The sequence below is a fragment of the Rissa tridactyla genome, chromosome 4, assembly GCF_028500815.1.
Source record: "Rissa tridactyla isolate bRisTri1 chromosome 4, bRisTri1.patW.cur.20221130, whole genome shotgun sequence".
NCBI classification, from domain to species: domain Eukaryota; kingdom Metazoa; phylum Chordata; class Aves; order Charadriiformes; family Laridae; genus Rissa; species Rissa tridactyla.
The window spans coordinates 6,143,838-6,158,110 of record NC_071469.1 but is presented as its reverse complement, the minus strand read 5'-3'; the positions used below and the strand labels follow the sequence as shown (position 1 = coordinate 6,158,110).

Sequence of the window (14,273 nt, the reverse complement as noted above, 5' to 3'; positions counted from 1 at the left end):
GACTAGTGTTTATATTTTGAGTGTGTTTCTTTCAGACAAAAATATGCTTTTGTAATTCTGTACATTTTTAATTTAGGAGGTTATTATTTTGCATAAACATTACTGCAGCACCTGCAATCCACAGATCACCCTTTTCCAGTTTATCTTTGTCTTCATTGGGAATGATTCTTTATCCTTGCCGTTAACCATACCAATGTCAAAATAAGGACTTGGTTTTGTTCAACAGGTTTCTTGTTCAGAATAAAAACAAAGCATCATTGCCAAGTGTACACTTTCGGTTTTCTTCTAGGGAGGAGCCTGACATATCTCTGTTTATGCTATAGCCTATGCCTTGGGCATGTTTTCCTAATTGGGTCTGGCTGAAACTGTTCTGCTTTCCTGCTGCCTGTCATAGGCTGAATTACAAACAATGGTGGGACTGGTTACCCAGCTCCCTTCATTAATGACATATGTTGCTGAAATGCATTGAGACAATTTGAGTAAGATCAAATTTCAGACCAACCTTGAAACCAGATGCCCAAAACCAATAATAAGGAAAGAAAGCTATAGACAGAAAGCTTTTTTTTTTTTTTTAAACTTTGTGAACATTCTAGCCATGCTTGCAAATAAGACCAGGGTCAGAACTGCAGTACTAAAAATCATCCTCTGTAATCTTTTAATTTAGTACGTTGCTTTTCCTTCATCTGTCACAAGCCCAGGCAAAGAGCACACAAAATAATTACATTAGGAAATAATTCAACAAATGTGAAAAATCACTTGTGCAAAATATCATAGGCCTGGTAGGTGAGAAGAATTAGGAATAAAGTAGACCAAACAGCTAAGACCAAATATTCAGATCAGTTATCTGGATGATATGATAGCATGAGATACTTAGATGCTAGTAATTCCATATGGAATTCGCTAGCGAATACTGTACTGTGTATCTACCTGTGGCCCTCAGGCTTCATTCAACAAGAAAGTTGAATGGAAAGACAGAAATTTGACATACTTTGCTCTTAGTATACGCAAATGCTACGGTCTAAATCCATCATAAGGACCTCTTTATTTCCATCCCAGTAGTTATGCATGTGAAATTTTGATCCGTAGAAAAGAAACGTAAGGTAAACAAAAATATACAGTGATCTACCAAGGCATAACTGGTGATCCACATCTGCTGCTGTAACGTACACTAAGTCTTACTGGACATAGATAAAAATCATTACTTTCTTAGGGTAACTTTAATTTTTATTAGTCTAATAATAAAAAATAGATTATGAACAAAATAATAAATATGGTAGCCTAAGTAGAATGCATAATCATATTTCATATCCTATGATTAAACTGGGCTCACCAGCTGCTTCTTCATGAAATGCTATAAAAGATAGAAATCAGGAGAAATGTCAATGAAGCCAAGAGATTTACACTACTGTGAAAGTGGAGCACGTACAAAAAATGCCAGGCCCACAACCATGTAAATTTTAGAAAAACGAGTCTGGAATATCTTTGCTTGAAAAGACACTGAAAAATAAAATAAAATCTAACAAAACCTCACAGTTTTGCAAAGTTCAACAAAACTTTCCCTAGGGAGTCAGAACAATTCCATGGATTTTGCTGAACGTGGCAGTAATTTGTATACAGTCCAGTTACAACTGACTGGGTATGTTCAGTGAGCTGTTAAGAACTGGGATGTTGAATCACTTCGGGGACAAATTTAATGGGAAATCCATGACCAAATCTGATGGATTAAACTTCTGTTTATGTCTGTTAATATTGTAACTGGAGGAATACTTGGAATAGGCCTGAAGCCACTGTTTGCAATTTACTAATTAAAACAGCATGTAAAATAATAATAAAAAAATTGAAATAACATCTATATTTTTATTTTTGACCAATATCTTTGCCAGCTTTCCCATCAAGCTAGTAAATTCAAATTACTTGAGATAGTGATACATTAGCTATAGTAGCAAGTTAGGCAGAAGGCACCTTGTTGCAGGACAAATTACCTAGAATCAATGTGCTGTGTGTAACCTTACGCATTTAGTATGAAGCCTAAATACATGTGTTGAAACCATTCCCATGTGAAATCTTTGCAAAAACTGTAAAAAGAACTTGGAAACCAGGAAGGACAAAATGTGATTAGAAATAGTTATATATTCAGAGAAGCAAACAAAACAATATAATGTAAGCAAAAGGAGAAACAAATGATTTTGTGTTTGGATATTGACACACGCTAAGCCTACTGTCTGAGGAACCACTGCATCCTACCAGGCAGTCTCTAGCTTTCCAGTTCTTCCTCTTCTGCAGTTCTTCCCACATCAGCAAGAGAAAAGGTAATTTTGAACCAGGCCATGTATCTCAATCTTGTCAGCAGGATAGCGACTGACACGATCCTTTCTTCTTTTCCAAGTCCTTTGAATAGAACAAGTCAGAGAAGAGCTGCTCAAACTGGTGAGCATTCATTCAAACTAAGAAGAAGAGGTTCAAAATATTTCAATGGAAGGCTGGAAACTGCCTTTACGCAAAGTTAAACCTCCCAAACAAATTCTCTGCTTAGAGTAAAAATTTTCCTGAGGTAAAAGTAACTCTCCTTCGTCAACATTACTACGGAATTAGAATGCTTTTTTGAAAAAATTTTCGAAGAAATGTTTCATTTTTTAGATCTTTAAAATAAGTTCATTTTAAAATTTTCGTTTAAGTAAAAAATATTAAACGAAACACACTGATTTTCTCTAAACTAACATTTTTATTTATCCCAAGTCATTTTATTTGATAAGTTCATTCAGCAGAAAATTCTAACCCCTCATTCATAGGGAAATCACTGTTTGATAACAAAGACTATTTGTACTATTCCCCTGGATAAACTTTTCTGTACTATAGTTCACAGCATCTATCCACTAGGACTGCAGTATTTAGGCAAGTTATACCCAGATTATACACAGTTAAATTTCCCATGTAAAGGTTCCGTCATGACTATTGCCAGCTGCACAAGATGCTTTCACTAGATGAACGAGTACCCCTAACTGGGATACAAGCATCCCTCTTAATACTTCAATTTCCAAGACCTCTTAAGACCCTTAGGCGTCTGGTTCCCAGTGACTTGCTATTGTGGTAAGGCGCCTAACTCCCTTAGGTATTTTTGAACTGTCAATCATAGGCAAGTTTGGTCTGGAAGACGTGATCCATATTGTCCCTTTTCTAAGAACTATTAGATCCAACTCTTCCTACAAAAAGCAAGGGAATCAATTCCAGCCCTCAAGGCTCATAAGTTATCAATTAACAGAACTTCACGCTCTTTCTAAACACTTGATGAGCATCAGCATTTCACAGAAAGAAAACATATACAAACAATAACTTTTCATTGTTTCATGAGAGTTATTTTCTCCATGCAGAGTATAAAACTCCAGCACATTCATTACAGTAATAATTCCTTGATGTAGTTACAAATGTATTTCTCTCAAACTAATGAAGTTACAAACTATTGTAATATCAAGAAATATGAGGACGCTTGCAGCGGTGGTTTCAACTAAGAATAGTGTTTTCACTGTTTTCATTAGAACAAATTGAATTAATATGAATTTGATCATTTCCAGGTTTAAAATTGGATGGTTGTTACCTTTTATTTAACCCCTAAAATGGGACCTTTAGTAAAGCAGACCTCTCTCTCAGACTTTTTCCCTTAATTCTAGGAATTCATCTTTACCCATCACCTTCATCCTATCCACAGGTATGAACTACACAGCAATTTTTTCCTCCTGGCTTTTAGGTTTATGCAAGTATCCTACATGCTACAATCTCATCTCTGCCTTTTTTTTTTTTTTTAACCCATTGTTATTCTTTTCTGCAATTACAATGCATTGTTTTAGCACTGCTAATTACCTGTCTTATTGAGAAAGCTAATGGCAATGTCTCAGGTCCAGCTATGAACTAGGATATTCTAATATACCTGTTACATGCATTGTGATGCTTTTTGGATATACACAAAGGCTCCTTCACCATTATACAAATCCTTAAGTGTGGTTCAGCGGTGCACCAGGAACCTAGTCAGACAACCAAAATAATATAGAATTAATATGAAATACACAAATCCTAACTGCTGTGGAAAACTGTAACACCAGATCCAAATATTTTGGTTTCTGGGCATTTTTACTAATTAAATACCAGTATTTTCTGTAAAATGTGGGGGAAACTTCTTCTTAACGAAAACCATTAAGTTAAAAACTCTGGAGCTAAGAAAAAAATCTTAAGTCTGTGTTTATTTGGCCTGCCCTTTCTGCAGAAAAAAATCAGTATCAGGACAATATGACAGTTATGGTAGTGGTTTCTGTGATATGAGAAGCTTACCATCAGGAAGGTCTTGTCAAAACCTGCCAGAGGCATTTCCCAGAGACAAGTACACAACTCATTATTAACAAGCAGCCTCAATAGAAACCAAAATTGTTTTACTGTACTATTGATCATATAAGCAGCTGTATCAGTTTTAATGATTTGCTTTCAGAGGATGCTATGAGTATAGATAACAGAAACCAGTATTCCTTTATATGCGTTTAGATAAATAAACAAAAAAAAATTTAAACTTTTCTCAAATAGGAAGAAAAATCCCTTCAAAGTTTTGCATTAACATTTGCTTAATTTAGCCATTTGTATGATTTTTTTCATGGGATGTTCTTCTTGGTATACTAGGATAGAAAAAAGTAAAATCTTTTAATCATTAATGAGATTAACATATAAGCCCCCATTCACTTAAGTAATGATTCTTACTATCCCATTCTCCCACATTTGCTTCACAGTGAAAAGGATGTTAATATGGAAAATTGAATTCCTCTGTAAATACTAACCAATGAGCTTCTTAGCAAAGACTGAAAAAAATTTATGTATATATTCTGTGGTTTCCATTTCCTTGGCTTTATTGTTTTTATGTAAATTCTCCCAGGACATTTCAGGTTATACGTCTGGAAACCCCAGCCATCCAGCAGAGGAAAGGTTGAGAGAATAATGAGAAATGTGCTGGAAGAATTCACATAAAAGCTTTGGAGACATGAAAATGGAAACAACAGATACTTAAAAGCCTTAGTGCTCAAAAAAAGAAATGTCTATCCAGCATGTGCATGTGTGTGTGTGTGTGTTAATGTAGCTATCTCTCTATACACAGACATGTATTATTCGTAAAGACACTGTACAGAGCTATGAAGGAGCGATATTAGTATACCTGATAATTTAAGATGTTTTCGGGACATTAGGGCAATGAAAGTGAAAAATCCAAGTGACTTATGTTATTAGAACCCAGACATATGTAGTTGTCTTGCATTGAGTTTCATATATCTTTTTATGCAAGTGAAAAATACAACCAATTCCAACATGAAAGCGTGTTTATAAGATCTCCCTGTACTCTTGTGAATGACAGCAATTTAACTGTCATGGAAACACACAGAATCTATGAGTAGGAAAGAATTTTTAGATACTATTCTCAAATGTACAGATCCCCCCCCCCCAAATACTCTTAAAGACACTTCATTGTTAAATACTAAACCTGAGATGCTAAACTAAGCTTATCCTCGTGTGCTTGACTTCATACAAGTACGACAGCATTATATATCAAAATTACAAACCTTTAGCCAGAGACAGTGTTTTATGACTCAGGCTTTATGGAATATTATTTTCAGACGATTCTGATATGATGGTCTTCGAAACAGACAGCTCTTTAAGATACTACTTAACAGGTACCCTAATAAGGGGGGATGGGTTCAAACTGCCTCAGAAGGCTCAATCTGTGCACCTGATCCTATAATAAAAATACTTAACATAAGTAACTAAGAGTTTTCTTGGCTTAAAGGAAAAGCCTAGAAAAAGGCATGCAGACAAACACTCTACTAAGTACCTGCTGTGATCTATCAAATCCACCACCACAACAGACAGCAAATGAAACCTTTCTAAAAGGTATCACAAACAATGGCAAGTAGTCAAAGCACGCAGCTTAATACCTTACCATTCATCAGCTGAGCAACATTAACTGCCTGCATGCATGCATGCTCTTATCCCATGGCAAATGTAAGCTAAAATGCATTAGCTCAAAAAACCTGAAGGCAAAACTAGTTGTAGCTAACACACACTTAACAACTGTAACTGGTTTTGGGGTGCACACACGATCATTTAATGCGGCTCACCTGGTGAGAGGGATGTTCACAAGTGTGTAGTAACTTCACCACTTCTAATCAACTATTCACAGTGAGAAAGAGGTGGCACAATTTGCCACTCAATTTTACTTACTTTTATGTTTATAATACTGAAGAGCTACACCCTAGATTAGTAGCTTTACCAGTATAGTCCTGACTCGTAGTATCAAAATCGGAAATGGGGCTAGGCAGCAAAGTCTGTCTGTTTATATGTTTAGTTTCCTAAAAAATCAGTTTTGGTATAGCTAGACATAAGCAAAATTCCTAATTAGAGTGGGTTTTAGGTTATCTCAGTAATAACATATATTACATATAGCACTCTTTCAACATACGGATTTTCAATCAGTTTTCACTCTAGTGCATTTTACAACTACTGCTTGATCATTGACATCAGTTACTCAAATCATAGGTCTAACTCATTGCAAACGGGCATTGCTATTAATACATTGATACACTACAATCAGCACATGCAGGACTTACCACACTATCCTAACTGAAGCATAGCACAAAAAATTTCAGGGGAAATCCCCCTGACAGATATGCCTTTTGTACACTCTGAGTCTTATGCTGATGTACAAATTAGTAGGTTCAATACCTTTATTATGCAATATGATCGTACACTTATTCTGTTCTCATTCCAAAAGCCTACCACAACCTTGCTAGTTCTTGAGATGTGAGAGTTTACATTGACAAAAAAATTCTACAGGACTTCACCAGAAAGTATGGAGGGGCTGACAGAGTCTACCAGGTACTGGCTTGACTAATAACTTCATTTTCCCCACAGTGTTTGTTGCAGAAACAGGAAGAAATCCTACAAGAACGGTCCACGAGTTCAGAATTATCAATAAGCATAAGTCGCTATATAATGAGTGTGGCAACCTTATTCCTAGCACACAGTTAGAGGCAGCTAAACAAACCTACAGTTAAAAAGTGAATATTAGTGCCAGAAATATAGATGATCGTACATGTCTCCCAATGTATTCATTTTTGTAATTTGAAATAACACCTCCTACCTAAGAAAAGACCATTTTGGAGTTTTATAATGCTAGGTATACTGAGTAAACAGAGTACTAAATTTTTATTCAGGAGAAATAGTATAACCATGTTACAGCCAATATGACTTCTGAGAGGAAGAAAAATACAACAATGGAATCCAGACTTCTGGCTAGTTTGACCAATTTTGCTTCAAAACTGATATTCCCTGCCAGGGTGAATTTTATTGGCTCCATAACCAGAGTAAAGAAACTCACTAGTTCCATAAAACTTCATATGAATCTTTTACTTGACTTCTCCACTTAGATAAAACAGCACAATAATTCATACAAAATGCAGGGCTTGTGAAACAGTTTTGCAGTGCTTCACTGAAAAGTGGGCTTGTTTTCAGGGAGCTGTGGAAATGACTTCCCAGATTCTGTATCTAACAGACACTTTTCTTACTTACTCAACAACTTTCTTTGCCATGTATCTTATCAATCAAAAGCTGTAATAGAGAAACATTTACTACAGCTTAACACGACAATAGATGAAAACTCTTAAAGACTGTTTTCTTATTTTAATGCTCATTTTAGAGATGAAAATAAAAGATAGATTCCATTGGTGAAAAAAAAGGAAAGAAAACCCTCAGAACCAAAACCCACAACGCAAGAAACACTAGCTATCCCTGTTCACAGTACTGTAGCTACTTGCAAGAAGCATATAGCAGAGAGCTTAAACAATCTGACGTGTTGCAATTGTAAATCTGTACTCTAGCCTATCATACAAAAATATGTCCTGTTCTCTCTTCTATTTTCTGCTTTGCTTTTAAATCACACAAAACAAAGAGGTTACTTTTCAGTAGTGATAATTCTTCAAAATAGTTGAAAAAAAGCTATTTTAACATATTTCCCCATCCTTCCTTCATAAAAGGAAGCCTCATGTGCTCACACATGTAGTCTGTACTATTTGCTTTAAGATATCTTTGTGGGTTCCATTTTTTGTTAGAAAAGAATCAAGAGACTGCATAGTTTATGTGACATGAAATACACACACAAACGCAACATAAAACAGTATGAGAGGCTACTACAAGAGTCATTAATAGGGGAAGCAAATTGATATTAAACAACCAAAGACCTATGTGGGGCCCAGAAGTGAACTTTCAGGGGTTTTCTTCTTAAAAAGTAATCAAGCTAAGTAGGAAAGCACCTACACACACACATACAGCTACCGGAATATTCACTCACCACTCTGTCCGCCGCAACCCCCCCCCATCTCTGTGCTCTGACATCCTGGCCCCACCTTTCCCATCCTCTTCCACAACATTAACTCTTTACCTCACCTCTTCAGTCTTGCAGTGCTTACCTCCCAAGTATCTCTCTACTATCCCAGAGATGTTCCTTAGGCAGAAAAACAACTCAGTACTGTACAGGTACCTTTAAATAACACCTACACAACCCAGCAATACTATCAGGTAGCAATAGACTTATCACAAGCTGATAGACAGCAACTACAAAATGCAAACTTTGATGCTGTTTACAGGAAAAAACCCTACAGCTACTCAAACTACAACTAAAACTGATCATAGAAGAGAGAGTACCAGCACTTAAAAATTACAGGAAAATAATTCACCTGTGAGAAAGAAACCACGTTTGTTCAATTTAATTTGATTACTACATGGCACCAGCATCGGCAGATCAATCAACAGATAAATAGATTCCAGTCTTACAGTGGAAGACCCCAAAACACATTCTGAAAGTGGCTAGGCTCTCAAATAATAACAAAAAACTTGGAGTAGAAAGGGAGTTCTTTTGATGGTGAGTGTGGAAAAATAATTATTATTTTTAAGGGCTATTGTAGTATAACAATTTATTACATGAAGCATAACCGTCTCAGTGTTACCTTTTTTCTTTTGTTTGTTCCTTGAATTCATCTTCTAATGCAGAACTCTCCTGTTTCTCAGATCAGGCTCTATTTTTCATTATATTCATCAACTGTGCCCCATCATGACTGAAGACTCCAAATACAGCTGCAATACGTAGAAATACATAAATGTCTCTTTGCGTGAACCATTTTATTACAGAGATGTCAAACTGTATCCCCTTGATGAAAAATGCTCATAGACTTTTCATCCTAATTTGAGACAAAACCAAGTGCTGAAATATTCAGAGTTTTTTGTAAAACGGAAATTCCATTTTTCAGTCAGCTCTGCAGAGACCCATTAGAACAAGCAGGCCATCTCCCTTCACATGCAAGAGTATTCCAGATACCATATTACTCAGTGTTTTTTCCAGTCTGGTTAGACTTTCACAACCTGTTTTTGTTAGTTTCCTGGTGCTGCAAATGTGATTATTTGATTTCTTTCAACTGAAACATACTGAGACATTCACAGGATATAAAACCATATACTTCATCCAATAAAGAAAAAGAACAATAATGTGCAAGATTCCTTGTGAAAAGTTTTCTGACATAAAGGGAAATATCTCTTCTCTTCTTCATGACACGGACCATATGCGCCTCCAAAAATATCCTTCACTAAAATAGAACGTGGGTCTGGAATTCACTGAAACTGTTTTGTTCCTGTATGCCACAGCACTTAATTCAAGAGACGCTGCATTAAACCTAACTGAGAGGCCAAAGTACATAATATGTAATCATATTCAAACCATTTCAGGTTTCTATCACTTTTCCATTTAAGTAAAGCATTAAGTAAAAGATGCTAAAATGTAGCACTCAACTGTATGTAACTGAAAAGTTTGCATGTTCCATCTTATCTTTAATGTATATTAGTTTATAATATGCTTTGGAGTATATGGGCATGGCAGATGAATTTATTAATAGCAAAAGCAATTCCATTGTTAACAATGCAACAAATCTCTAGCCACCTGTATCCAATTTCATGTTTATTACTCCAGAAATAGTTAACAGAAAGCTTAAAAGAGATTTTTCAGGAGAAAAACATCTATTTTGTAATGATACTTTACAATACACTACGTTCATAGATACTGAGGGATTGTTATGAACTCCTTCAACCAGAAGGGCCATAGAATGTCACTCTAATTCCTGTATTAGGCCCTTAACCTACAGGTCATCTAGATCATCAAGTCTATAATGCCATTTTTTCCACCATAGGTGACTGAAATAAGAAAATAGGATGACAGCTCAGTTATCTTGAGAGTATTTGAGAAGGAGCTTTCCTAAATAACCACCCAGGGCAGTCCAGGGGAAGATTTGAAGAGGGGAGACTTGTATCTAAACCCTTACTTACAATTTTCTTGTTCTCTCTTTTGCTTTACTTTGGAAGTACGATGTCAATTAGAGAAGCTGGTCACCAACTGCTAGCAGTCACCTTTAGGGCAGAGGTCTGTGGCCAGGGGACAAGGTCTGAGCATGTTGCTAGCAAGGCATGAGACTAACGGGTTCAGTGGCTCTGTTCACCCGCTTCAGTTTTCCTTAGCAGAAAATAAAGCAGTTGTGGGTCTCTTTCTTGTCTTTCACCCATGTTAGTGTGAAGTCTGGTATAACTCAGAGGCTACAAGAGTTGTGTATGTTACTATCTGAGCTAATGAATATTTGCTGATATTCTACTGCACGCTCACTCCGTAACCCAAAAATGCAGTTCATTTAGACAACAAACTCGGGGGAAACCATTTCCAGCACTAAGATGTGTGAAAGAAAACATGAGTTCTGCATAAGAAGAAGAGTATTATGGCTTGCCCTACAATATTGTAGCATTAAGTTTGGTTTCTCTTTCTGGTTCCTGCAGTAAATTCCAGTCAGACCTCATTGCTCTTGCCTTTCAGAAAGCCCTTACCAAAGCAGGTTCTCAGGCAGGCTGGCAGCAGGATTTGTGTTGTCCCTCATAACCGTCACTCAAGGGGTGGGCCATGGGGCCACGTCCTGCCCGGCGTGGTGAGGAGGGAATGGCCCCCCACAGGCCCAGCCCCGGGCACTGCCGCAGCCGATGGCACCAGCATCTCACCAGGCCTCTCCACTGCCTCCATACCCACTCAGTGGTAATACTCAGTGGTTTCCTCAACATGAGGAAAAACAACTTTACTCTGAGGGTGGCAGAGCACTGGAACAGGCAGCCCAGAGAGGCTGTGGGGGTCTCCTTCTCTGGAGATGTTCAAAACCTGCCTGGATGTGTTCCTGTCGTGCTCTGGGTGACCCTGCTCTGGCAGGGGGGTTGGACTAGATGATCTCCGAAGGTCCCTTCCAACCCCTACCATTCTGTGATCCAGTGACCAGGATTATGCCACGGGGCTCATGAACACCCTGAGGAGCAGCCAGCAGCTCCCAAAGCTACCAGCTCTACCCCGCTGCCTTCCCGCCATTACCTCACCCCCTCAGGAGCAGGGGGCAGCAGGGGGCACCTGCAGAAGCTGCTGGAAGCTGGGCCAGCCTGGCCTGCTCCCTTCCGCACCGTGAGGGGACGCTGAGCATGGCAGGTCTGTTGTGGGGACGAGGATGGAGGGAAAGGACCTGTCTCCCAGCTTGGCAGAAGCCCTCGAGGCAGCAGATGCGAGGAAAGCACCAGAGAACGGTTGCTCCAAAGGGTAAAAGCTGCATCCTGCAAGTTATGCCAAATACCTCTAGCCTGCCATGTAAAACTGTCCTTTGGCTGGTGGAGGCGGGAAAGGGAGAAGGGGTCACCTCTCCTTGATACAGATGGGAACAGTTACAGCACATTTCCACCATGCTGTCTGGGAGGCATCTGTGAGGGAAACCCTGTCTGGAAAGCCAGGGCAGGAGTCGGCCATTAGTTCTACGAGAAGTGCCAGGCTTCTGCCTGCCCACAGACTGTAAGTACCTCAGGGAACCGCTAATGAACTACAAAGCCATTAGTAAGTAGGGCAAGCCCAGCCGTGCGGGCTGAGCAGGGTCCCACCCTGGCAGGGTGCCAAGCTGCAGGCAGCGCTGGGGAGCTGCACATTGAGTTCACTATGGCTGCCCTCCAGGGAGCGGTGTACCATAAAAATGGGGAAATACCCCCAGATGCTTGCTCTTGAAGAGTTTTATTTTTTTAAGGGGCATTTAGGAATATTATTCTAAGGTTTACTCTAAGCTTCTTAGCTGTTTGTTTGTTTTTTTTAAAACTTCGTAATCCTGCTCGGTTTTTAACGCTTGAATTCGGCTCAATTTCCCGCCCTTCCCTGAAGGATCAGGTATACACGACCGGCGGAGGAAGCCGGTTCAAGTCTCCTTTAAGGGAAAATCAATCCGAATCGGATTGACGTCAAATTCGTCCAATAGGATTACAAATCACCCCCTCCCCGGTTCTGATTGGCTGTAGTTCCCGGCGGGAGGTGGGACTTCTGCTCAAACCGGTGGCGCCAAGGCCAGGCCCGGCCGCCATGGAGGCCGTGCTGGAGCAGGTGGGGCAGCTGCCCGCGCTCCTGGCCGTCTCCCGCTCCGCGCTGGTGCGGGACTGGGACTCCCTGACCCTGGACAGGGCTCTAGAGTGGGCTCGGTATTTCCAGCACCTCCACGACCGCTTTCGTACTCGGCCTCGGCTCCGGGAGGCCCTAGGACGGCGGCTGCGGCGGGGTCAGCCGAGCCCACTGCTGGGCTTCCCCCACCTGGGCCGCTGCCCGCAGCTGCTGGGCCTAGCACTGCTGGAGAACCGTGCTCTGCCGCACGCCGCCTGCCGCCGCCTGCTCCGCAGCCTGCTACAGCCTTCTGGGGAGGAGGCCAGCCCCGAGCCCCACAGCTTAGCACTCCTCGCCCGCCGGAAGGCCGCCTCCCGCCTGCTGGCGCTGCCCCGCGGCCCGCCGTGGCCCCCGGAGGGACTGGAGCCGCAGGTGCAAGCGGAGGCGCAGCTGCTGCTGAGCCGGCTGCGGGAGGAGGGGGAGGAGGCTGAGCCGGTTGGAGAGGCTGCGGGGCGGCTGACCTGGCTGTCGGGTGTCCTGGAGCAGCTCCCCCAGCCTCGGGCCTTCGAGGTGGTGGCGGCGGTGCTGCTGCTGGTGAGGCAGGGGAGTGGCACTGAGCAGGCCGGAGACAGGGGTCAGGATGGGAACAGCCTGAGCGGAAGCCAGGCGAGTGCAACAGGAGACGAATATGCTGCCGGGCCCCTGCTTACCTGGCTGCTGGGGAACCTAGGGCGATTTTCGGCCTTTTGTCTTTTCCTCCCAGGCTCCCTTCTTGCCTCCCTAGCTGGTCGCCATTCCCAGTTCAGCAGGCCTTATTTGGACCTCTTAACCGTCTGGGGAAGCCACTTGCTCTATGACCCCTTGAAGGGACAGTGGGTTAAAAGTTGTCTTGACAAGGCTGAATTGTCCTGGGAAGAGCTGAGGGAGCGCTTCACCTGCCTCTGTCAGGGATCTGCGTTGCTCAGGGGACAGACCCAAGCTGCTCTGAAACTCCTGAAGGCACAGGATGGAGACTTTAAAATCCGTGGCCTAAGTGTGTGGACTGACTTACTGATGGAAGTAGAGGAATATCTGAGGAAAGCAGCAGAGCGCTAATGCATGAACACAAAAGCAATATGAAAACTTCTGAAATCCAGCAAATCTGCTTAACTATTTGATATGAAAGGCAAGCAAACCATATCTCACTTTGAGTTGAAAAACGAGCATTGTTGTGACTGCTGATCACACTGTTTCTGACTGCGTGTGAAGTCTTTCGGGGGGGCCTGGTGCTTTCTTGTAATTGTGCTACCAATTCTGGTCACTGCAGGAAATGTCTTCCTTTTCAGTACTTGCTGTTCACCTAATAAAATGAAGTAAATTCTTTCTGTTTCAAATATAGAACAGTTTTCTGTTTAGAAAATAATACAGTTCAGATATGGTCATGGTAGTTTTGTCTCTAACTGTTGGAGGCTGACCAAAAGCTCAAAGGGAAGGTGGAATTTCCGATGTGAAAATCCCAAATTCAGATTTAGTAGTGTCTGTCTTCATTGTGTTGTCTGCTCCGGTGGCCGCTTTCATGCTTCTGTAGCTCATGCATATGACGCAGCCCTTGGGTCTAAGTGAAAGTGAGAGAAAGCCAACTGCAAAGCTTTTTGAAAAGTTCTAAAATTAGAAGGCTTTATTAGTTGCTATATTATATGATAATATGCAAGTATTTCCCAAGAGAACTGCATTAAAATGTAGGGTGTTCTGTGTGGTTTTCTTCCTTTTTCCATAGTCTGTTGCATGATTTTTATTTCTG

General features: G+C 40.7%; 1 protein-coding gene across 1 annotated transcript; it reads left to right on the top strand.

Moving 5' to 3' along the window:
- Positions 1-12,449: 12,449 nt before the first annotated feature.
- Positions 12,450-13,827, top strand: FANCF (FA complementation group F). The gene has a single exon (XM_054200237.1). It carries the CDS (start codon positions 12,479-12,481, stop codon positions 13,586-13,588), a length of 1,110 nt encoding a protein of 369 aa, XP_054056212.1. The 5' UTR covers positions 12,450-12,478; the 3' UTR covers positions 13,589-13,827.
- The last annotated feature ends 446 nt before the right edge of the window (positions 13,828-14,273 follow it).